Source organism: Berghia stephanieae, chromosome 10 (assembly GCF_034508935.2).
Source record: "Berghia stephanieae isolate SIO BIC M18660-M18661 chromosome 10, UCSD_Bste_1.3, whole genome shotgun sequence".
NCBI classification, from domain to species: domain Eukaryota; kingdom Metazoa; phylum Mollusca; class Gastropoda; order Nudibranchia; family Aeolidiidae; genus Berghia; species Berghia stephanieae.
Window position 1 is genome coordinate 14,803,104 of NC_088369.1, and position 26,746 is coordinate 14,829,849.

General features: G+C 35.6%; 1 protein-coding gene across 2 annotated transcripts; it reads right to left on the reverse strand.

Moving 5' to 3' along the window:
- Nucleotides 1-606: 606 nt before the first annotated feature.
- LOC144980694 (integrator complex subunit 6-like) lies at nt 607-25,349 on the reverse strand. Of its 2 annotated transcripts, none has more exons than XR_013646930.1 (19): nt 25,079-25,349; nt 24,868-24,945; nt 23,427-23,576; nt 22,864-22,953; nt 21,849-22,035; nt 21,036-21,206; nt 19,538-19,779; nt 18,854-19,006; nt 18,061-18,193; nt 16,294-16,388; nt 15,795-15,905; nt 15,500-15,579; nt 14,288-14,440; nt 13,127-13,230; nt 12,478-12,617; nt 10,211-10,319; nt 9,454-9,549; nt 2,934-3,351; nt 607-1,741 (listed from the first exon to the last, which is right to left on the reverse strand). XR_013646930.1 is itself a non-coding variant. In XM_078928378.1 (19 exons), exons 1-19 carry the CDS (start codon nt 25,187-25,189, stop codon nt 1,548-1,550), a joined length of 2,832 nt encoding a protein of 943 aa, XP_078784504.1. In that variant the 5' UTR covers nt 25,190-25,349; the 3' UTR covers nt 607-1,547. The 2 variants fall into 2 exon arrangements, 1 of the variants encoding a protein (XP_078784504.1); XM_078928378.1 differs by having other exon boundaries at nt 2,934-3,368.
- Nucleotides 25,350-26,746: the final 1,397 nt, after the last annotated feature.

A 26,746-nucleotide genomic window follows, 5' to 3' on the forward strand; every position in this document is an offset into this window, starting at 1 on the left:
CCGGGTTCCATCCAGCAGCAGCAATTCTCAGGGTTTTGTCTCACAATACAATATTATTATGAATTCCATCCGGGCAGCAGCAATTCTCAGGGTTTTGTCTCACAATACAATATTATGATGTTCTATGACAGAAGCCTGGCACTGGCAACTCAAAACTCTCCCAATTTCGAGAAGACGACGTTCCCACCCCCATGGAGGGACCACATTTTCTCAAAGTCGACTTCCATTCAATTCCATCTAAAGTGATTTTGGTAAGGGCAAAACAGTTCCATGGACAGGATGCATCGGACACGATACCACTGGCTTACAAAATCCAGACCATACTATCGCTGAGCTGCAAAACCCCTACTATTTTATCAACTAGTACTAAAAAAAATAATTTTTTAATGATTATACATACCTATATATATATAAACATTTGGGCTTTTTTTTTTTTAAACGAGTGCAGAAACACCTGACAAAGTCAATCTAAAAGTAAAATCAAATAAATGGGTAAAGACCTTCCCTTCTCCAAGGGTCCAAAGTTGCAAAAGTTGAAATTGAAACACATCTTTGTTTCTCACTACGACGAGGTAAAGGAAGCAAGAAAACTAGAACATGAAAAGATTCAGATTTGTAGCAGGGTCGACCTGGAAACTGGCATTCCCTTTTATTTAATCATCAATGACAATCTCTAGCAGTTGAGTACTTTTTACTTGTTTGTACTGTTAAGAGCGAGTCCACATTTTTGCAAGCGTTCGCGTGTCATAAATAAATAGCAGTCTCTCCTCATTTCAAAATTCTTCAGCCTAAACACCAACAATGGCTGCCACATTCAACAACTCTCTCCGCCCAGGAAAACAAATACAGGGTTGCCAATTCAGGAGGCAAAACTTTAATGAACTTTTACCCCCCCCCCCCCCCCCGAAAAAAAAAAAAACAAACCACTTTGACCAACCCCTGTCTGAACACTTGAGAACTTACTTTTTTTCCGTTTGGAAAACATATGTACTGAGGATTCCTAACATACTGAAATCCGTAAATATACGGAAAATTGGCAACCTTGCAAACACTCATAATTAAGTCAACTTCGAGTAACATTCAGATTCAGATTTCAGTTTCATTTTCATGAAATATTTCAGCAATACTGCCGTACTCTGCGGAAAAAAACAAAATCTTTTAAAACTTTGACCAGAAATCTCGTCCTTCAAATATTGATCAATTAAAATGACCCTCTTCTTGTCAAAAACTCTCAAAACTTGGAACTTACTTGGAAGTTAATCTGATCATTAATTTTCCTCCATACAGATAGAGCCTAATATAAGGAGATTGTTATCAATGCCAAACAAAAAATTTAAAAAAAAATAGTAAAGATTTACAAAAGATTTAAATCTCATTTCACTCCATCTCAAAAAGAGAATTCTGTACCCAAATCAGCTATTCGAGAATTAGCACCCTCCATCCAAAAGGTGAGAACGGACCAGTTCACAGATAATTAAACAACAGTAGAAATTGTTCTTTCACTAAAAATCTATCAACACGTATTTGATTACAAAACACGACAGATATCAGCTGTCTGCTGACTTGATCACATGCTTAATATTAGTTTGTCCATTGATTGATTGCAAAAATTGTTCTAACTCATGAACTAATGACTGCCTTTTAAACCGTTTTGCCTCTTGAATAATTGTGTGAACAAACTCAATCCGTAGACTCGTACTACCTCGAACCGAGGATAACAGCTTAAAAAGTTTGCTGAAATCTGTAGAAAATAAAACAAGGAGAAAATTTGAATTAAAATTGAGAGTATGCTTTCTAAATTTCATTATGACGATCAGGAAACTATATACAGGAAGCTATAATAGATATAAAGAATAAGTTGGATAAATCGACTGAACAAAATTAACTTCTTACCCACAATAGGAAAGTAGACACATATAAAAAAAATTGAATAAATAAGAAATTTGACTGAACAAAATTAAATTCCCTTTAATATAATTTTGATCAGAAAACGAATCCCTTCAGCAGCGCGTAAAGTTTTAAAAGCCATAACCAAAAAAAAAAAATTTTTTAATTAATTTGATGAACATAAATAAATCGGAAAAAAGAAAGATTCTGGTTGTATTCTAACGCATGTGACAATTTTTCTATAAAAGGTAAGGGTAAAATAAACTTACTTTAAACTGCTATGATCTTGTCGCCCATATATGGAAAGCAACAGCTATCTTTAAACTTTAATGCCACCAAAGTTAGAATATTTGAATCAAATGTGAAATCTGTTCTTCTGTCTTCTTTGAAACACCCTTACTCACAGAGTCCAGGCCTTCTTAAACAAATGCCAACACAAGATTGTACATTTTCAACATAGACTTCTGGAAAAAGGTCAAATCAAGAACCCATCAGCATTCAAATTAGGAGGAGGAAATGGAGATGGTCGGTCACACCTTGAGAAGAACAGGGAGTAAGGTCACCCTCCAGTCCCTCGATTGGAACCCCTAAGGGGCATGAAAGGTTGGAAGTCCGAAACAGACATGGAGACGTTCACTGTCTTGATGAATTGAAGATGGCAGAAGCTCACCAGGGAGACTAGCAAGAAGAAAGCCAAGGACAGAAGTGGATGGCGAATGCTCGTAGAGACCACTGGGATTGAAGAAGATTAATTAAGTAAATTGCTATGACAGTCCATGGCTAGTTAATGCAATTTCTCTATTCAAGCAAACTAGGAAGTATTTAATATGCCTAATCATATTTGAATATTGCCAAGAATATACAACTTGAAAGCAGAATGGGATTTTCTAAAATAGTGGATAGCGATTTATCACAGAATTTACATGACTGAGGATTATTTTTGTAAGTCAACATTTAATTTATCCACGTTTAGAAATTTATGATGGAGCTACCATTACTCTTTACTGGTAATCTATTCAAAAATCAAATGTAAATAAAACACTAACCTCTACCAGGCCTTCTGACTTCCTTGGTAACAATGTGCTTGAGCTGTCTATTGAATGTGTACACTTGAATGTCTTTGCGATCGGCTATGAGTCCATCGTACATCATGGCTGACAATCTGTTGTTGGCCTCCATCACTCCACCGTTGTTCATGCACACCGACTGAACCGGTGCGATGAGGATCACGGTGTCATCGCTACCAACATTATTACTATTATTGGCAGCAGATGTGGAAAGGAGATGATGGTGGTGGGAATGAGGAGGGTGATAATGATGAAGCTGAGACCCCTGAACGTGGTTGCTGGGATTGGTGGACTCTGCCGAAGGTAAACTATTAACAATGGATTTGGAATTCTCCTCGTCTTCACTGCCCGAACCGGGACCACTGGCACCTTCTTCTTCTGATTCGGTGACAACAATCTGTAATGGAATGTCCTCTGACAAAGCCGGCAGAGAGAGAGGTGGATGTTGATGATGATGAGGATGATTAAGACGGGAGGCAAAGATACCAAAGTATTTTAAGTATAGGACAGAAAATGATAAGAGATGAAAATCGCATGTCAATCAAGGCTACTGTTTGTTAATGTTTTACGACGCTTGCAACACATTAAAGTCATATCAGCGCCAGTAAAATGGAAGAAAATGGGATAGTAAAAACTTCTAGAATTACAATTAAAGCACCCAAGAATAAGCAAGACAAAGGAGAATTGGTTCAAATTGGAAACATGTAGATTCCAAGAGCACAATATCAAAGTACTTAGTTTGAGATCACCGAGAAGTCTCATCCAGATACAAGCACAGGTACCAACAAAGAGGAATACACTCAAATGTTTACAAATCATATATATTACAGTGCATAATGGAGAAATGATTTACAAGCCAAAACATACCATCTCTATACATTTGACTGTTTCCCTCCTAGCTAGAGTATCTGACCAGGGCCAGGACAAAACCAAGAAATCTCATCCCAAGACAAGAACAGAAAGCATGTTGAAAACAGATATAAGGGGATAGAAAACACAGTAAGTGCCTCCCTGCTCATTATGGAAGGTCAGGAACCCCACCCAGAATCAATACTACTGATGGGTAAAAAAACATCTGAACTGAACTAAGAAGCTCGGTAACTGCAACACCATCAAATTCTACCCTATAAAGGTGATTTGATTACAGCAGGGTTGCTTGTTATCTAATTCAACTGAGCTTTCACAGCGGCACCCACATTTCAACAAAAGATTGCGATGAATAATGAAACTTATCAAATGGACACAATGCAATCACTACAAATCTATTTCATAACAATAGAGTGGAATCATGATAAAGTCAACGTTGCTGGACCGTAACGATTGGTTGAATTAATCCATAATCAATGGGACTCATTCGATAAAGAACAGAAAATTTGGAACTATCAAGATGCGGCTATGTAGTCTAGTGGCTTTTGAATCGGAAGGTCCTGAGTTCGAGTCTCGCTCAGCGCATATTTGAGTCCTTGGAAAAGACTCTTTACTCACATTCTCTCACAGAATTCAGGTGTAAAATGAGTACCTGGCCGTCAACAGCGTTGTCTGTCAGAAAAAAATATGTAATATCGCCTAACAGGCGTCATGTCTCGTTCTACATGTTACATGTTGCTGTTGGTAAAGCGCTTTGAGCATATTTAGTGGATATTGCGCTATATAAAAGCTTTGGGTTTATTTTGGTTATTTTTTTTTTTAGTCTTAGACCACTCTGTTTAATTTAGTTTATAGGGGTTTAGCAGTGCTTTTGCAGTGCTCGCAACACTATAAGGTCAATTCAGCACCAGTAAAAAAAAAAAAAATGAAAGATGATAGAAGAAAAGTTGAAGATATGAAAAATTAATAGCACCGAAGGAAATGTAAAACAAAGGTCCAAACAGGGAACAGAAGGTTCCAAGAAGGACTACACATTTCATTGGACTGCAATTCACAGATGGACCCCTTTTCACCTTGTCGAATTCCCATCCAGGCACATGTATGGGATTCTGCTAGGAAGGATACACTCAAATATTGGCAAGCCTACAATATAATCAAACCTAATAATTATATTTGTGCATTACAGAGAAATGATTTACATGGAAAAAAAAATATCTCCCATAAAAAATTTTTAAAAAGATATTACACATTTGAGTGTCACGCGCCCAGTTAAGGATCCCTGTTGGGACCAGGATTAAAACCGTACAATGGGAAGGAGGACAGATGAAAGGCACAGCGAGTGACCTCTTTGCCCACCAAGAGAGGTCAGAAGACAAGACGGAGAAACTAATCCCAGTAGCAATAAAGGATTATTGACGAAAATTACGGATGATTACTGTCAACACACAGATTTTATAATTTTTTTTACTTGAGCATTCATATAGTGCAATCTCTACTAAACGAGCTCAAAGCGCTTTACAGGGAGTCATTAGCCAACAGCAACACCAAACATGTAGGACCAGACAGGAACCCTGTTAGGTGTTATCAATATTTAATTCCGACAGACTGTTAACAGCCAGGTTCTTATTTTACATCCCCAAGGTCTGTGAGAAAATTTGAGTAAAGTGCTTTGAGCTTTTTCAGTGGATATTGCACATATATGAAAGTTGATTTGTTTCAAAGCTCAAATTAATGTTTGTGAGTGCATGAAAGCCGTGTCAATTTCTCTTGCTGAAAATACAGCAAGAAGATCTTACAGAGGCTGAAAAATCAATTTGCAACTAAACATTTTCCTTGGGCATCAAAATTTTTTTTAAATAATTAAATCTTAACGAGAACATAAAAATATCGACTAAAAGTAAAAGACTGCCCAAAACAGTGTGCAGAAAAAGGCCAAGAGTTAGAATTCATGGCAGTTTCTCAAGTGTGACAGAAAGTATAACATGATAGACCAGTGTCTTATCCAGAGGGTAAGATAATTGATTGTTTTTGTAACATTCCCCATTCATAAAATCTGTAAAAATTGCATTCAAATTAGGATGAAGCCAAAGTAATCGATATAAAGCAGATTCCTTATTCCACTCTTTTCATAATATTAATATTAATAATAATAATAATAATAGTAATAAAAATAATAACAACAATAATAACAATAATAATAAAAATGGGCTATCACGGAGCGCAACGAGGCTCTTGGTGCCTTGTATCAACAAAAAATAATTTTTAAGATATTACATGACATCAATAAAGAAGTGCACGGTGCAAGTAGGTCAGACCAAAAAAGCCTGAAACTTATTTTGAAAATGTGACCTACTGCCTCTAAATGGTATTTTGTTGAGATGATCCAGATGCCGAAAGAAAATAAATTAAAATCCGTTTAAAAAAAGACAGAAATCCAGTTTAAACCAGAAATCTTGCACCCAATGGAAATGGTTCAAAAACGACCAGCAAACAGGTAAAATCAAAAGATTTATTTGGTGTGATAGAAATGAAAACTAAGAGAAGTCGTTTCAAAATATGATTACGCTCTTGTGCATGACAACACTTCGACCTGATACGGTACACTTGTGTCTTTGTTTTTAAGAGTTTTACCGTGCTTGCAACACATGAAGGTCATGTCAGCGCCATTAAAAAAGGAAGAAAATTAGAGAGTAAAAAGTTCAAGAATAACAAAGCAACCAAGAAAAAGTAAGACAAAGGGGAATTGATTCAAATAGGAAACAGATGTAGATTCCAAGTGCACAATATAAGTGTACTTAGTTTGAGATCACCTAAAAGTCTCATCCAGACACAAGCACAGTTCCCCACTACGAGGAATACACTTAAATGTTTACAAATTATTTACTTGAGCTTTTATATAGCGCAATCTCCACCAAACGTGCTCTAAGCGCTTTACAAGCCAGATTTCTAGCTTTTTATTTGTTTTTGTTTTTTTTTACAAATTATTATATATATAACACAAAAAATTAATACAATGCATAACAGAGAGATGATTTACAAGACAAAAAATATAATCTCCCAAAACTTTAACTATACATTTGACTGTTTCCCTCACAACGAGGGTAGCCAGGACAAAACTAAGTAATCTCATTCAAAGACAAAGACAGAAAGCATGTTGGAAAACAGATATAGAGGGATAGAAGACACATCAAGTGCCTCACTGCCCACTATGGGAGGTCAGGAACCCCACCCAGTACTTTGTGGATCAAGGTGGAAGGAACGAAAGGATTTTTCTTATCTCAATTTTTTTTTATCGTTTGTTTCAAGTCATGTGCAGAATTGCTTTTTTAAAATTTTCAAAATTGTTTTGAATAACTTTTGTATAAATATTATTAGTCTCTAAGAACCGTTGAAAACAATAGAAATTGAAATAAAAGTAAAATGTGAATCTCAAGTCATAATATTACTATGAGTAATCTGATCAAGTCACAAATTAGTTTTCAAATCAGCTGAGCCTGAACTATGGAAAATCAGGAAATGTTGACTTCCTACACACCCAGGTTTTAGAAGCAACATTAATGGTTCATTATTATAATACAACTCAGGGTGTTTTATTGTTGTTGTTTTTTTGTTTAAACTTACACACAAGTCAAAATGTAGCTAAATGAAATTTGAGAACAAACTGATTATTTAAGTTATGATAAAGCTGTAAATAATATCCAATATCGTTTATAATAGGCACTTTTAAAGAAGAAAAAAATAAGATATGTACTGATTCAAGAAAATAATTATTAACCCTTCCTGTCTTTCTTGTATATATAAATATATCGTCATTTTAAAACAAATTTTTAAAAATCTTTTAGTTATACACATAAAAGTGTCGAATCGAATTTTTAACAATTGCCACTCTTTTGTTGTTTGGAACTTCTTGTTCCTTTATATATATATATATATATATATATATATATATATATATATATATATATATATATATATATATATATATATATATATATATAAAAGGAACAAGAATTTTCCAACAACAAAAGAGTGGCAAAATCTTGAATGCAGGCCTGTTGATTGGATATACTCCTCATACTTTTCAAAAATATCAATTGTAAACTTTACTATATTAAATCAGGGATGCCCTTTGCTAAAAAAAATTTTAAACGCCTGACAATTTTTCTCATAAAGACCATATATGTTACAGTGAATGACAATCAGTCAGATGGTGAAAAGCTTCTAACTGAGACAGTGCCAAGTTTAGTTAGGTCAATTTTTATCAAAAATGAGTTCTTGTCATAAATGGTTTATCAACCCTTCTTGTACATCTTCCATAAAACATCAAAGCTTAAATTCACTTCTAACAGCTAGTCAAGTCAAGTTGAGAAAGTATGAAATTTGAGAAAAGTTGCTGGATACCTTTCCCATACATCTGACCATAACTTCATGAAAAATCAAATAAAGATTAAAATGCTCTGGGGAGCATACACTTTCAGAAAATGCAAATGCAAAATTTTCACCTTCCGACTGATTATGTCATGCACTGACCATATATGAAACATTTTGTACAAAGCTTTTATTCATCAGATTACAGTATCACCCTTAAATCATAGAAAAGGATGCATATATCCATTTAGCTTCCCCTTAACTGTTGCCTTTAAACAACCAATGCTTTCAGCTTTTAGAAAATCAAATCACCAATTCTGAACAAGATCAGTTGGAAAATTTAGATTTGGCGGAAAGTACTTTGCGATAGACTAGCGTCCTATCCAAAGGATAGCAAGTAATTGCTATTGTCCGTTTCATGCTATAGAAACTTGGATAAACTCCGGCTCCATGGGCCGGATGGCTCTAAAGGACTACTTTAATGTATTGGGGGGACAAATTCAATCCCTCGAGAGGGCGGGGACTTACACTCCTCGAAACTAGGTGAGAAGTTGCCAGGCTTCTCCACCAGTAAGAGGAGACACTGGGTGGTAGCAAATCGGCTTCGGTCGAGAACCTGCCTAACGGCAAAATCGCTTCATCAGTGGGGACTCTTCACCTGTCCAACATGTACCTGATGTGGGAATGAACCCAAAACCGCAGAGCATCTAGTTGAACAGTGTGTTGTAACAAAGCTTTCAGGCGGGTTTTCGATGGTGCACGAGTGCGGTAAAGAATTGGGTCGATCGTCATAACATAGTAGTGTGAGCTCCATTAGCAGCTGCCAAATCTAACAGACTCCGCTACCCATTCACTGCTGGGTGGACAGGGGGGGGTCAGAAGAAAAAATCTTGACTGCACCCAGGATCAATCTCAGTCCCTTTGTGTGTGAAGCAAGTGCTCTACCAGCTTAGCTACCGGGTTAGAGCCTCACTCTTTACTCACATTCTCTCACCATACTCAGGTGTAAAATAAGTACCTGGCCGTTAACAGAATTGTCTCTGTTCGAAAAGAAATGTAATATCGCCTAAGAGGCATCATCTCCCCTACATGTTAAATGTTGCTGTTGGCCAGGGACCCCATTGTAAAACGCATTGAGCACGCTTAATGGATATTGCACTATATAAAAGCTCAATCATTTTTTTTTTTTCATTTCCATATTTCACAAACAGATGGAGAAGGAACAAGTGACGGTAGCTCTGCTGGTGGGTCGCTGCGTACTTACCTGCATCCAAGTCTGAGGCCAGAGAAGGTGAAGGACTTGAGGGCGGGGTGAGGGAAATGGAGGGACGTCTGTAGGGGATATTTTTTGGCAGTGGACCTGTCGGGCGGCGTTAGGGAGGGAGGATATTTGAAATAAATTTAAACGATTTAAAGTATTGACACAGTGCAAATGTTAACTGCTTCAAAGCTAATATAAACTAAATGGAAGTAGGTAAAATAATAAACCACACTATCTCGATGAGCCAGAGTTTATCCAAATATTTGTAACATGGCAAAGTACTTTCTGCCAGTTCTAATAGACCCAGTGACCCAATAGTATCTTGGTGGACAGAGGAAAACCTAATTCTGGTCTTGTGGTATGACACTCGCTTTTTGATCGGAATGTCCTGGGTTCGAGCCTTGCTCAGCGCATATTGAGTCCTTGGAAGAGGCTCTTTACTCACATCTTCTCACCGTACTCAGGTGTAAAATGAGTACCTGGCCGTTAACAGCGCCGTCTCTGTCCAGAAAAAAATTGTAATATCGCCTAACAGGCGTTATGTCCCGTCCTCTATGTTAGACGTTGCTGTTAGCCAGGGAACCCTTGCAAAGTGCTTTGAACACATTTAGTGGATTTTGCTCTATATAAGAGCTCAACTTTAACTTTATCTATGAATCGATTAAAGTGCCCCAACCCTCAACCAAACTTGTCAACTGTTCTTAAAACTCCAAACTTTACAGGCACTACAATTGGTCATAAAGAAGCTTGTCCCACATACCTGGTTTTCTTTTTCGATGTGGAGAATTTGGAGGACTTTCTACAGTAGCTTTTCTCTTCTGTGGCGAGCTACCTATCACAATGGCTTCTTCGGCTTCATCAATATTCAACTGGGGAAAAATAATCCAAGGGTATGATCATCTGTTCGTTTTAACAAAAATGTTTTTTGTTTGTTTTTTTTCAAAATATAGTCTATAGATACAACTCACGGAAGATTCCTGTTCGCATCAGACGTTTATTTGACGGATTATCTATACTCCTTCCTTCATGGAAAGCCAGGTGACAGCATCTCGCAATGCTGCTGCGGAAGGGTGTAATCTTACTATTCAAATTGATACATAATATTACAGTGCTGGTGGTGACAAAAACATGAAAGAGGAACATTTTGAACAATTGCCTATAAGCCCCATTTTTCTCCACAATAACTCCCACCTCATTGATATTGTAGCTAACTTTTGATTGAAGAGTGAGAAACTGCACCCGCTTGCGCCATCACACATCAACTCTCTCACTGCCAATACATTGATTTGTGTGACTGTGGATGGGGGGGAATTCCGCCTTTGACTCCAAAGACGCGAATTTCCACGGATGCCAGGAAAACCATCAGCAATGTTTTTATATATAAAAACTTGATGATTCAAATCAAAATTATTTGTTTTGTTTTTAAGGGTTTTACAGCGCTAGCAACACATTAAGGTCATATCAGCGCCAGTAAAAAGGAAGAAAATGGGATAGTAAAAAATTCTAGAATTACTATTTATGCACCCAAGTAAAGGTAAGACAAAGGGGAATTTGTTCCAACAAGGAAACAGGTGCAATTCCAAGAACACACTACCAAAGTATTTAGCTTGAGATCACCAAAAAGTCTCATCCAGACACAAGCACAAGTCCCAAGAGGGACATGAGCACACTATCAAAGTATTTAGCTTGAGATCACCAAAAAGTCTCATCCAGACACAAGCACAAGTCCCAAGAGGGATATACTCAAATGTTTACAAATCATATATACAGTAAAATTACTTTAAACCGAAAGAAGCTAAACCGAAAAATACCTTAAACCGCAAAGAATTTAATAAATTGTACGAGTTTCTTCATTATCTTTGTACTAATTCTTACGATGAACCGAAATACTTCTAAGCAGGACTTTCCTTAAACCGAAACAACCTGAGAGCACCTTCCCTTTTTCTCTCTATATTTTTCTTTAAAAATTCCGGAAGGAGGCCACACGTAATAATGCCCGGCGATATTAAAGAGAACGTAGGTATAAGATGAGGGTGATGGGTGGGGTGGGGGGTAGGCAAACACTTCAATCACTGCACTTGGGCTTGGCCAACACCACAATCGCATAGACTGGGAAAGGAAGACAGCGGGTGACTGACAGGCGAAAAATGAGGAAAGAGGGGGAGTCGGGGTGTAGAATAACGCAAGCGAGATGTTTTCGCTCGTGTGTTGATGCTTTGGAACTGACTGGATTTTCAACACGACGATAAGGGGGGGGGGGGGGGGGGGGGGTAGACAACTTACCATTGAAATGCCATTTCATTTCCACTTTGTTTAAATGTGTGTGAGGGGGGGGGGGGGGGGGGGGGAGGTTCTATGTAATTAGACCTTTGAACCTAATGGCTTTTCAACAAAAGAGGGATGTGTAGTAGACAGCTTAGCATTGACACGCCTTTTCATTTCCATTTCACTTCACCTCTGAGTAGTTGCGCATCATTCATTATCAATTATCGCACAAGAACTTTCGATCTTATTTTAGCTTTGCATTTTACTAAAAGTTGTCTAAAAGAAAGCACTGTGCTTACACGTTTGAGTTTAAATCAAAATACTATGTGAAGTCGATGAAAAAAAAGTTGATCAAGACGGAGATATGTAAATTACACGGCATCCCGAACTCAACTCTTTCAACAATTTTGAATTGAAAACGAAAACCCCCAAAAATATTTTTAAAACACACAATTTTTTTTTTTTTTAATTAATCGTTACGAAGACGGCATTTATTCAACAACTCCATTTAAGGGGAAACCCATGATACGATTAAATGAGTAAATTCCTTAAATAGTTACTACCCTTGAAAAACATTGCAATACGGGAACTTACTTTAAACCAAAATGTCTTTAAACCGAAATGGTTTAGAAGGTCCCCAAACTTTCGGTTTAAAGTAATTCTACTGTATATATAAAATCAAAATCAAAATGATGTCAATGGTTCGAAACAACAAAAATCATAAGGTGAATAAATCAAAATATTAGACAATTATGTAATTACCTGTTTGTTGACTTTGAAAGGATTTCCAAACATGTGTAATCTTGTCGGGGTGTTTTCTAATTCTCTAAGTGGTGGCGGCTGCTTTTTCAAAACTTCCTGGTAATTCCCCATCTGGCCAATGGGAACCCGATGTCTTTCATCTTTGAGGTCATTATGAAAAAAAAAACAAAAAAAGAAAAGAAACAAACAATTTTAAAAATCAATAAATAGAACATTCAAGTATGTGGTCCCAAAATAATCATGATGGAAATTTTTTATTGTTGTTGTTCTTTGTTTTACAAACTGAATTAAGAAGTTTAATATAAGATTTCTTAATGTTAGTTTCATTATCTGAAGATAATGATTTTAACTCTTTCCTTACCAGTGATCTTTAGACACATCCCCCCAAAACTTCACACCCACCCAATAAAAAAAATTAATTTTCTTTTCTCAAACAGGAAAGCAATGAGTGCATCCTTTACATAATATTGATCAGCAAAATGAGATTGACAACACAGTGTCAAGCTTTTACTGCTACAACAAAAAATTTTCTATAAATTGTTTTTGCTCTGTTTCTTTGTCTTACATTTAAGGCGAATGTACTGATACACAAACATATATGCTTTCTAAGTTAATGTTAGCGTCAAATTCCAACTTAAATGGTACTCACCTAGATCCATAAGAGATTCGCTGACAGTCGAAGTACGGAAGAAATTGTTCCGCATCCGGGATATTTGGTCGATAAGGCTGCTCCGTGAGATGTCATAAGGATTCCTGGAGATTTTTTTTTGTTAATACATAAAAAATATAGTTTAATAACTCTTCGTCTTTCTTTTGTCCAGGATAGTCATGATTACCCCAATTGTAAGAAAAGTTAGATCTTATTTATTTTGGTAGTGTTATTCTGTATAGTTTTGTAAAAAGTGGCTCTCGATAGACTAGAATTTGAAGCGACTTTTTATTGGGGTCGTGGATAGCTCATACGGGAGAGTCACGATCTCCCCGGCCAGGCGGAATTGCCGTACCAATAAGGTTGCGGGGTCGAGCCCCCATCGCCGCCGCGAAGTTTATATTCTCTGTTGTGTCCTGGCACTTTCCTACTCCATTTCTTGTAATTATCAACATAAGTGCCTGCTCCATTCACTTTTCTGTATAGTTTTGTAGATATTTGAATGGCTTTGTCATTGTTCAAAATGGAATAAAAGTTAACTGTTGATCAGTTCTAAATCATCTCAAACTCCTGGGACAATTGCATCCCAAATTATTTAATACCAAGGAATGCTGCCACTCATTAAGGGGTACATGTTGAAGAAACTCTTGAAAATAAAAGTTATTTTTACACAAGATGAATGATTGAAAAGTTGTGTTTGATGGATGAGAGAGAGAGAGAGAGAGAGAGAGAGAGAGAGAGAGAGAGAGAGAGAGAGAGGAGAGAGAGGAGAGGAGAGAAGGAGAGAGGAGAAGAGAGAGAGAGAGAGAGAGAGAGAGAGAGAGAGAGGAGAGAGAGAGAGAGAGAGAGAGAGAGAGAAGAGAGAGAAGAGAGAGAGAGAGAGAGAGAGAGAGAGAGAGAGAGAGAGAGAGAGAGAGAGAGAGAGAGAGAGAGAGAGAGAAAGAGAGAGAGAGAGAGAGAGAGAGAGAGAGAGAGAGAGAGTGTGTGTGTGTGTTGCATTGTGAAGCAGTGCCGAGCACTTTACCAGTGGATAGTGAAGCATTATATAAATAAATCCTTACTATTATTATTATTATTATTATTATTATTATCATTATTATTACATGTCATTTTGAAAGTAAAACATTTTTTTCTAAGTCAAAGAAATAACCAAAAACTAACCTGTAAAATTGAGGCTTAATTTTTGGGTCTTCGACAGCAAGCGTAAACCCACTGTAATCTTGCTGTAGTTCTTGCTTTAAGCTGGCAATGTTGCCACCCAGTTTAGCCAGCAACTGATTGAAGTCTGTTCGCTGAAGAATTGAGGTCTTTGTCCTAATTAAAAAAGTACAAGTGTATACATTTATAATGAAAATTAAGGTGAAATCTAGATAACTCCAATTCGTGAAACAATACTAAAAATTTCAAATGATCAATTTCAAAACTAGTTGGGTGTTTTGTCTGTATTTAGGGGCTTTACAACTCTAGCGATGCTCGAAGGTCATTTCATCCACAGTAAAAAAAAAAAGATGATTGGAGAAAAGTTGTAGACATGAAGTGAAGATCTGAACAAGTGTGTATGAAAGGTGCCAAAGCAAGAAGAAAAAAATATCTTTAAAAATCAGTCTACCTCGACTGGGGATCGAACCTCAGACCTGATTACTGGTCAGATGTGCTACCATTACTCAACAGAAGCTCCCAATAGTTGGGACAATTTTAATACCTATATCCTTCATGAGGGTATGCGTTTTATGTTGTGAACCCTCGCTTGCATCAAACAACACATACATTGAACACGAGAGGACGAGGACGAAGACATTTGAGTTGCTCCATTTTACGTTTTGAAAATATCTTAATTTCTTAATTAGATATGAAGCAGACTTGCCAAATTGAAAACTTCAGACAAAGCAGAAAGAAATATACAGGAAAAAAAAAAAAGCCTTCCAGAAGGCCAAAACGTCATTTGTTTTGTGTTGTTCCCTTATATATGAGTCACATTTACTCACTTTATCTTTCTCTCCTTCTTATTGGCTCATTTAGGCATCTTTAGATTTTGGTTTTATCGAAGTTCAGATTTCCTGATTGCCAGTCAGATGTGCTACCATTACACCACAGGTTACCCAATAGTTGGGACGACTTTATGTTTTTATATTCTTAACAGCGTGGCTCAGCGGTACGTCTTTGCTTCGTACTCGAAAGGTACCAAGTTTGATTACTCGCTGCTGCGCTGTGTGGTCTTGAGCAAGTCACCTCGCCCTATCTCAATTTGCGGCTGACGCCTGGGTTATTCCAGTCTTCCCTCAGAATAGACCCTAGAGATAAATGTCCCTTATGAGATGAATAAAGGTAATTTTATTTTATTTAACAAGGGTACGAGAAAATGGTAAAACTTACTGGGCATTGACCTGAATTCCTTCATGCCGAAGTTTTTTCTGACCAATTGAGGCATTCAAACGATCCATTTCAATTCTGGCCTGAAAGGGGGGAAAATGAGAAAAAATAATTATGTACATTAACTAATCAGATGTACAGTCAAATTCTCTATTTCTCACTCTTTAATACAAACATCTGCTTTTAGAATTGCAACAAAAAATTCCTGTATCTTGTATTAAATGCAGACGCTATAAGTTGTTAAATTAGAAAATAAAAACCTTTTGTCCTAATTCATATCATTATAATAGAAAGCTACCTGATTTTTTAATTTCTTTAGGTAAGTGATGACGCTGTAACTAAGGCAGTTATCAATGTTGTCGGACACCAGGCTTGGGGCTCCCATCCTGGCCAAAGCTCGTCTTAAACTCTGAAATTTAGGAAAAACATAAATTATAAATATGACACAGTTCGGATCATTAAAATAATATTTTGAAGTAGAATAGCCAGAAGAATGAGGCAACATTATCAACTGTTGATGACTAATAACTTTTCAAAGAACAACAAAAACTTGAAATCTTGAAAATGGTCTGAGTTAAATGATTTTTTTTTAAAAAGAAGAGCCATAGACATGTCACTACATTTAAGCAGAAGAAACAAAAAAGGAAAAACAGACTGATAAGGTGTTTTAATCCCCCTCCTTTCAGCAAACGCAAAGAAGAAGAATCCCCCTCTATTCCAAATATCAGATATGTATCACAAAAAAACAACAATCATTTTGACATAAAACAAAACAAAAATATACAACACAAACTTACAGCAGCATAATAACCTGGCATGGATTTCAAGTAGTTATCAAATCTTTGGCGCCATTGCTGATTGGGTTTCAGATTATGGACTTTGAATAACTCATCTGTGAAGAATATATACATTAAAGAATATCATTTCTTTCATTAGATATTGCGCTTAATCTAAACTCAGCTTCAAGAATAGTAAACGGAGAAGAAAGAAATTATAACTTATTTCATTCTTCTCGTTTCAACAATTTATAAGAATAATTATTAAACATCTGTATTCATTTTTTTCAAACATAACGCTTTGTTTTGTTGTTTTAGAGTTGGCTGAAAAAGGATTTGAATCTGAAAAGTCTCAGCTTTCTATTTGTTCTTGTCTTGAAGCTGCAAAAAATATTTAAACAGTCAACAATTCAATGCAGCAATGCAGCTCAGTTATTAGTTACTGTATTTATCAGCCAAATGGGATCACCGGCATTTTAATAATAATAGTAATAATAATAATAAATAATATAATAATAATAATAATATAATATAATAATAATAATAATAATAATAATAATAATATATAGTAATGGTGCATATAACTATGAGATATAAGAAAAAAAAATTTTAAAACCACCGACATTATCTTAAGTTCAAAACAAATTACATTTACATATTTAAGGTTGATAATGTGTGTACAACTACCCTGTTTCTCCATACCTGCTTACTACACTACTACTCTTCTTACCATCATTCTCATTATTATTATCAATTTATTATCATTAGTATTATTGCTATCACTACGCTGCGGTAAATATAATAACTATCACAAAGGTCATATTTTACAATAACAGACCTGCCTACCTCAACTTGAAAAAAATTCGAAGTTTTCAGGGGTCTTAAAATACTAGACACTAGTAAAAATTACCAATTTGTAATATTTTATATTAAAATATTGCTTTTAACTCCCTTATAGACCAGCTACGGCGACAAAACTTTGTTTTCAAGAAGTTTTATTGAGTCAATGATCTTTATATAGTTGTCGGTTTGGAGCCCAAAAATCTGTAGTTCTACAAAATGTTCGTAGTAGTAGGCAGGTCTACAAAAAGATCTCTAAGATGAATTTACAGTGGAATCTGCATAAAGTCAACACTCTTAAAGTCAACTTCTGCTTAAAGTCAATGTCTCTTGTTGGTCCCAAGTTTTCAGTTCTTTATCTAAGTGTGTTCCATTGAATATGGATAAAGTCAACACCTTTAGATGGTCCCAAATTTTCTAAATGTGTTCCATTGGTAGTGGATAAAGTCAACACCTTTAGTTGGTCCCAAATTTTCTGTTCTTTATCTAAGTGTGTTCCATTGAATATGGATAAAGTCAACACCTTTAGTTGGTCCCAAGTTTTCAGTTCTTTATCTAAGTGTGTTCCATTGAATATGGATAAAGTCATCAGCTTGAGTTGGTCCCAAGTTTTCAGTTCTTTATCTAAGTGTGTTCCATTGAATATGGATAAAGTCAACAGCTTGAGTTGGTCCCAAGTTTTCAGTTCTTTATCTAAGTGTGTTCCATTGAATATGGATAAAGTCAACACCTTTAGTTGGTCCCAAGTTTTCAGTTCTTTATCTAAGTGTGTTCCATTGAATATGGATAAAGTCAACACCTTTAGTTGGTCTCAACTTTTCAGTTCTTTATCTAAGTGTGTTCCAATGATACTGGATAAAGTCAACCTTCCTTAAAGTCAAACCAATCTTTCTGGTCAAGCCGTGTTGGTTTGTTTTATCGGGACTCCACTGTAATTTATCAACTCACCCAGCAAAGGTAATAACACAGGATAGTTGTAAGGCATGACGACAAGATTGACACTGCTCAACGTGCTGCTGGCCTTGAGGTAGCCAAACGGATGACACGAGTCACTCATCTTCGAACTGTTGGCAACAAATACCTGCAAAGGACGGATCAGAACAGTTGGTTAAAACAACAATTTACGACAAGCTCAAGAGTTTATTTATTTAGGTCTTTCCAACCAATAACCATAATTAACTCTGAACAAATTACATCATGACCAACAACAAGAACAACAACAACAACAACAAGAACAACAACAATAATAATAATAATAATAATAATAATAATGATGATGATATTTAGAGTTGATCACAAGTTGTGTGATTTGTCATAAATTGAAATTTCAAAAGGATTTGACAGGAGGAAAGAGAAAGAAAAAAAAAAAAAAAAGAAAAAAAAAGCCACTTTACACAAGTTAACAGCATAAGGGGCAAGTCTGATTTTATCAATGATTATTAAAACGTCCATAAAACTTGGGCTAGGTGGGATAACAAAATGGAAAGGAATCTTCTTGAACAGACACATTTTTACGGTGATAAATCTTGCAAACCCATCCATGTTTTAAATTCAAATTCATATAGAATCAAAGGGGAAAAAATATATCCAGCCTTAACAACATATAGATGAAAAGGTTACCTTTATCATGTGTTTTCATAACCCACACTGAAAAAAATATAACAATCTAGCATGCTTAAAACTACAACTCATAAAATACTATAAGATAAGGATTCATAAGCTTTCAATTATTTTGAATTACCTGCCAACAAGTGTTTGGCTGCCGGCGTTCTAGAATAAACTGTGTAAGAGGTGATGGTTCCAACTCGTATTTATCAAAAGGCAAATTTTCTATCACAAGAGGCTCGGATGGTTGGCAACAAAACTGGACAATAGGATGGGCTGAACGAGGTGGCTGCAACAAGAAAATTCAGATTTGAAGAAACTGAACGAAAAACAATCATTTAATTCATTAAAGTTCGCAATAACAACATAAAATAAAATATTGAAAAAGAAGAAAAGAAGATAATTTAAAAATCATTTCGTTTAGTTGGCATGGAATTCTTGTATCGAGAATATGCCGATCATGGAAATTAGATAATATTAAAATTAAAGTTATTATGGGAAAATGCCATATTCAAATCTCAATTAAAAAACAGGGTAAAATGGAAAAAATTAGTGGGGAATATGGTCGAGAAATTAGTTGAAAAACACAAAAAGGGCTTCCAAGATAAAAGCTTATGATGAAGCACTTACTAAAATCTGGAAAACTTTGATTCAAGATAATGTTGTAAAATCCTCATCAAGCATAAAAACTATATTTTCGACAATTTTTGAAGCATTTGTCAAAATAAAACTTGTTTTTGAATTCCATTTTGGCATTAAGACTGGAAAAAACACGAGATCCCCAAGTATGAAATGAAATATGTCAAATTTTGGAGCATACCAATGAAGGACTTGTAATATCAGGCCAGTAACCTTCAGGAATTGGCCAGTGACCTGTGCAGTGACCTTTCTGGGCCGACCTTGGGACATATATCAACTTGCGACAACTGTGCCAAGACAGTGTCTGGTTTAGATTTTGTTGCTGCCCACCAACACCGCTCACACCATTGAGACCTGAAGCCATTGCTTGCTTCTTATCTTCTTCATCTTGTAACGCAGGAGGCTTATTAATGTCTTGGTTTTCTGTGACGAAAAAAAAAATTATCAATAAAAAAACTTTAGCTTTTATAAAGCGCAATATCCACTAAATGTGCTCAAAGCACTTTACAAAGGGTCCCTGACCAACAGCAACATGTAACATGTAGAACGTGACAGGTAGCCATGTTAGAATAGGCAATTTTACATTTTTCCGACAAAGACAACGCTGTGAACGACCAGGTACTCATTTTACACCTGAGTTCGGTGAGAGAATGTGAGCAAAGAGACTTTTCCAATAAATAATGAACAAGATTTAGTTAAATATTTTAAAAACCTCAAACTATTGGTGTACCAATATTTACATTGAAAATGTCCTGATTCATCTAGATACAGATATTTCCATTCTGTAAAAAAAAATTTTTTTTAAATTCCAGACCTGCCAAATTGAAAACTTCAAATTTAGTCATTTTTATGTCATTTTTTTTAGTAATTTGACAAGGAAATTAGTAATTTCTGAAATCGTGTTCCAACAACCACAATTTTAGAATAATGATCACTTCCAACATTACATCGTTATGCTTATGCACTATTGAAATGCTTTATTATTATTATAATTATTATTATTATATAGTAGAAGTAGTAGTTTTTATCATGATTATTAATATTTATGTATTACTGAGAATTTAAAATTCGTAATTTTCAATGAGATTTCGTAATTGGCAACAAAATTTTTCTAAAATTAGTAAAATTACGAAAAATTCGTAAGATTCGACAGGTACCTAATTCTCAAGTAAAAATTTGGCCAAAAATAAACTTATTTCATAGATACAAGTGATATGTCTGTGGATTTGACCATAGCGGCCAACTTTTCAAAGAATTAAAACGGGCCACCCAAATGCACAATACCAACATCACCCAAAACAGCAGTATGTTTGAACTATTTTATAATATAAAACATATAAAATATATTTAGAGCTTTTTCTGTTCCTTGTTTTAATTTGCTAGTCAAAAAAAGCATAATCTTGGAACATGCAAGGGTGATTTCCGTAATTATAAAGTCCAATTTTTTATTTTTTTTTTAAATTGCTTTTAATCTTTCTCCAGGTTGCCAAATCAAAACAGAGCTGATTTTAATAATAATAATAATAATAATAATAATAATAATAATAATAATAATAATAATATACTTTATTCATCAAAAAAAAAAAAAATGGAAATTCGTTTAACAAGGCATTTGGCCATTGTGTTTGACAATCTTACAAATTTATCTTCAGAGATGAACTGAAAATTCTGTTTGTTACCTTTAGCATTTCCATTGGGATCAATGGCAGAATCTTTGATGGGGTCTGCAATGGGCGGAGGATCAGGTCCGAATTTCTCAAAGTTGATGACGACTCCACATTGAACTTTTTGTACCAAAGACTCAACGGCTCCATTGATCATCTTTTGGCTGTACACAGCATAGGACCGACCTGAAACAAGAAAAATGGCATCTATCAGTTGAAGTGGACGGAAGGGAATTTGAAACAAAAAATATAAAAATTAAATAATTAAATAATTCTTTTTTTTTTTAAAGAAGTGGAAATGTAATCGAATGGGGCAGTCAATATTTATATTATCAGGAGATGATAAATGTAAGATATTTTGGACAGCTAACTGAAAAACATAAATATAAATAAACAGAAATGTGATGAACTGGCCCTTGGTCCAATCACCTTTGAGGTTCCCTGTACCAGAACTATTAACATAAATTAAATTGAGCTTTTATATATTGCAATATCCACTAAACATGCTCAAAGCGCTTTGCAAGGGGTCCCGGCCAACAGCAACATTTAACATTTAGGACGGGACATGACGCCTGTTAGGCGATATTACAATTTTTTCGAACAGAGACAACACTGTTAACAGCCAGGTACTCATTTTACACCCAAGTACGGTGAGAGAATAATGTGTGTAAAGTGCCTGTATGTAAAGGACTCAACTATGCGCCGAGCGAGGCTTGAACCCAGGGCCTTTCAATCCGAAAGAGAATGTCATACCGCAAGACCAAATAGCCGCACAATAATAACCAAGTTTGCCACAAATACAAATATTTAAAAATTTACGTTTCTAACCTCCAGTAACTTCGCACATGGCATCTATAGCAGAATTTTCAGCTGAGGGGATGTATGGAAAGCCTGAGACATCAGGAGGCACACTAGCTGGAAGACGCAAGACCAAGCCAAATATCCTTTGATCCCAACGGAAGGGTTCTTTGGTAAGCTCTGTCCCAGGTACCACAGAGTTCATTGGAAGATTCAACTGATGGGATAGAGAGAGAGAACAATCACAATGAATTGACTACGGAAACAAGCGAGTTTAATATATTAACTCACTAACCCTACGCATCCACTTCTGTGTTTTAGATCTCCCTAGAAATTTTTGGTACTTTTCAAAATTGAAAAAAAATATGCCTTTTTACTCAATCTTTTAGGTAAATTGCAAAGCATGCACATAGTTTTATTCAGCTACCATTACTATGTAATAATGTAAAACATTGGCTTTATCAATATGCATATGGTTCGTCTCAGAGAGTAAAAGCAACCAGGGCCAAATACAGAGGTAATCGGTGTTCAATGAGTTATACCAGTGATAAACATAACTAGATTACTCTTCTATATCTTGATGAGCAACAGATTTCTAAGGCCTAAAATATCATAACTCACTCAGTTTAATCTACCTTAGTGAATTTTGATCAATATAGTGACAATTAAAGTAGCCATGTATAGACAAAAAAAAAAAGAATTACTATTTGAATAAGTGTAGGAAATAAGCAGAAAGTACACATTTCTGATCTAGTAACGAAAAGGTGAAAATGGAAAGGCTTTGGATGGGATTGGTACAGACATTGAACGTTTCGGGTACAAACCCTTCGTCAGCACGACAATAAACAAAGGAATGTCCGAAGCCTCCATTGTCTGTACCGTTCCCATCCGAAGCCTCTCCATCTTCACCTTTTCAATGGTATTTCCACGATCCCTGGCTTCAGGCAGCCCCCACCACTCCCTACATTTCCGATTTGCAATTTAGCAAGATTTGCACTCTTGATATTGTGAATTTCATACCAGTCTAAGTCTTGAAGGAACTCACCTCAAATTGTACACCATTGGGCGTTGTCAAATGCCCTCCATCTGTAATTACAATGATGACAGTTGATTCATTGTAAAATGGACTACGACCCTGGAGAAATTAACAACAATTTTTTTTTAAGTTTTTTAAAAATTCAACTAGAATTGTTAAAAAATCTACAAGTAATTGATTTATAGAGGAACAAACATACCAGAGGAACTCAATACAACAATGAAGACATTTTGCCTCAAACAAGGTTAGTAGCATTTTTGTAGATATCAAATGGCCGGCTAATTAGAAAAGCAGGGAGCATGGCCATATTTTTTTTTTGTGGCAAGTAGACTACACAATTTTAAAAATAAACTTTCTATTAAAAGCTTTTTTTTTCCAAATTAGTGCAGTTTAGATGCTTTCTGTTATAATTCATCTATACTGAAGGTTATAATTAATTAGAGAAAAATTCTGTGGACCACACATCAAAAAGATAAACATTAAAAAGTTGGTATATATTATGCATGGAAAACAGCAAACGATGTCAATCCATTGAAGTTTGGCATTCCACCCAAATCCAAAAGAAAAGATACCTGGCCATAAGTTTCAATGCCGCTTGTCATACGATTCAGATTGAGAAGGTCAAAGGAATGCTTCAGGGAAGACCCCAGGGATGAAAGACCAGTGGCTTGTAGATTCTTCAGTTCCGATGCAAACACCATATGACTTTCCTTCCAACCAGCCTACATGAGGAGAAGATGAAACCAATGTGTTACATTGTATTTTTTAACTCTCTCGAGTTCCCCCTCATTGAAAATCGAACAAATTTGTTTGATTTTCCATGAATATGAACTTGAGAGTTAATGAAAATTAGTTTAAATTACGCCTTCTGTGCGACATTGTTAGATGCATCACCTTGGCATTTCATGACAGAATATAGATTGTATACCAAACGAAAGTCTGATGTAAACAGGAATCGCCCATATTGTCCACATGAGAAAAATTGGGGTTAATTATCTTGCCCAAGGAAAAAACAAACAAACAAAAGTGCCTGATGCAGGGATTGAACCAAGGATCTTAAAAACCAAGATACCATAGAGCAATAGACATGGGAATAAAATTAGGATAGAATATGGGATTTAAATGAAAATATGATGATGAAGGTGGTGGTGAAGGTGTGATAATAGGCCCATAATAATAATAATAATGTTGATGATGAAGATCATCAGCATATTGTTGTTCTAGAATAATAAAATACAATAAAAAATCCAGGAAAATGTAGATCAGTGAATAATTTGGTAGGTTTGAAGTAGAAGTTGTGTGTGTGTGGGGGGGGGGGGGGGGGCAGGCTCTATGGATTTATTTTTTTTTGGCGCAGCGTGGCGGCGCATTTGTGCCCCTGGGGGGAAAAGCCACCACTAACACAAAGGTGCACCTCAAATAAGAATTTGGCGAGGACCCACCACACCCTAGGAGTTTTAAATATAAAAGATCGATCTTTAGAACGGACAAAAGCAGTTAAGTCTCCTGCACAAAAAGTGCCCTTGACCTTAACACAACTTTTAACCTTGTTGCTGGGGTCAATTTTAATTCCGATTACTGGTTACAAATTTGTATACAAATACAATGCATGCTCATACTATGCTTGCAGTGGATACTCGACATATCAAATTCCTAACCTTCAACTTTTCTCTTCCACCTAAACGCGATAGTAAAACAAATCTATTGGTCATGCTTTGGCATTTCTTTTATTCTCAATAATAAATTCATTATTATAATACGATCCGATACGGAAAAAGACGAATACAAAATTAAAGGAAGCTTAGTGTCCCACAATCCACTACGATGTTATTGTGGAACAAAATGGCGGCCACCATAGCCCAGGAAGAAAGGGAATTGGTGTCTGCTCATTAAATTCCATAGATAATAAATTACTGCAATCGAAATAAGCATATCTGTCTTGACCGAAGACTATAATATGTGGGGAGAATGCATCCGTTTATCGCGTATCAAAGTCGTAGGAATATTGTTTACCTTCACGTTGGCAGGCGGATCTTCGAATGTCAGTAGCATGTATCGGTCCCATCGACTGTTAGCATCTCGAGAACGAATCTACAAATAGAGAAAAGAAAGAAAGGAGCGTTTTACAAAGCCAATAAAGAAACTGTTCAAATGTCTTTATTTATTTGTTCATTTTTGTGTTGTTATATTGTGCCGTTTTCAAATGTTATTGTCAATTGTTTACCTTCATAAAATTTTCTACTGCTGCCTTAGCTACATCTATCAGTGTTGTCCCAAGATAAGTTCTTTGATTCATAGACGCACTAGTGTCTACTAGAAAGAGAATTATCGTCATTACGGTCAGGTTGTTTACAAAAAATGATAAAATAAGGTCATTTGCCCAAATTTCTGCCAAAGAGCGACAGCACCCTCTCGTATCGAAAGGCGCAGCTCAACTGACTGCGCTGATCTTCGAGGACCAGCCAGCACGCCACGAAATTAACCCACGTGACCTCAAGTGGAGCTGCATTTCATTGGTTGCTATTTTGGTGTGGGATAGTTTATTAATTTGGTAATTCATCTGCACAGCAAATATTGTCACAAAACTCCACCAAAATATATTTTTCGATTTTATTGGTTTAAATACTTAGTTTTAAAATATATTTATACATTAATCATAAGTTTAACGTTTTTAAATAATAAATTCTCAAGACGTCTTAAAGTTTTACGATTACTCCCTTTTCTTTGACCGAAATAATGGTTACGGTAAACATTCTATTGTATTAATTGAAGGAAAGAATATTCAACTTAAAACCTTTACCTTCCTCGTGTTAGCCCATGACAATAATTTTCGGAATATGACTCAATATATGCTTTAAAATATCTTTATCATAATGAGGCATATTGTTGTTTAAGTAAAATATGTATAATTATTGTACTTCTACTATTTATGTATTTACAGTATGCATGTGTTCTGGTTGAGGAACGCCCGTGTTGAATTGCCAGTTTGGCATTTTAAAAACCAAGTCAAATAAATTTGGCCTTCTTGTATTTTTTTAAGCTTTTAGAAATTGAAATGTTGATTTGGCTTTTTATTCCCTTACAACCGACAAACATAACAACGAAATGGATTGTCTATTGATGCTGTGCGATTAGTCAAAATGCTCACATCATCCGCCAGCCGGATGCAACGTCCCGAAACACAAAACTTCGAACGAGAACGGCTCGTAAAAGTAAAAATGGCAGGGTAAAAATAATAACAAAGAGCTGAGTGACGTCAAATCCGTGCACTCTATTATGACAATACTGATTTATACAGAGACGACCAAGGCAAAAGGCTAAATTATAAGGAGATCGTAAAATAGAAGAAGAAAATATATGACAATATATTATTGAGAACGTGGTTAATCTGATGTTTTTTATGTCCATAAAACATTCTACTTGATTATTATTTTTCTGTCCTTTTTGTTTATTTGTCTGTTGTATTTATCCAAGGCTGGAAAACATTTGGCATCCCTGTCTTAACATTTATTATAGAAAATGACAAAACCGACGTGCACAAATAAGTGCACTTCGGTCAAACATAATAAAAACAAATAGAATATTATTATCTTTGTCTTTTTTGAAGGATGGCAACTCGGAGATTTCATTTCTGCCTGAATCAGATGCCAGCAGAAACCTTATAGATGGAATGAAATTGACGTCACTCTTGTCTTTGTTATTGTTTTGTTTTTTGTTTGTTTTTTTTGTTTTGTTTTTTCCATCCACGTTTATAAGTAATTCTCACTTAACTGTATTATCCAGACTATAAACGTTCAAGGTTACACATAGTTTTGTGTGTTGGTCCGTTATACTTCCGGGTGGCAATGTTGTGAGCTTCTTAGCCAAGCGCATACTATCTATAGAAATGAAA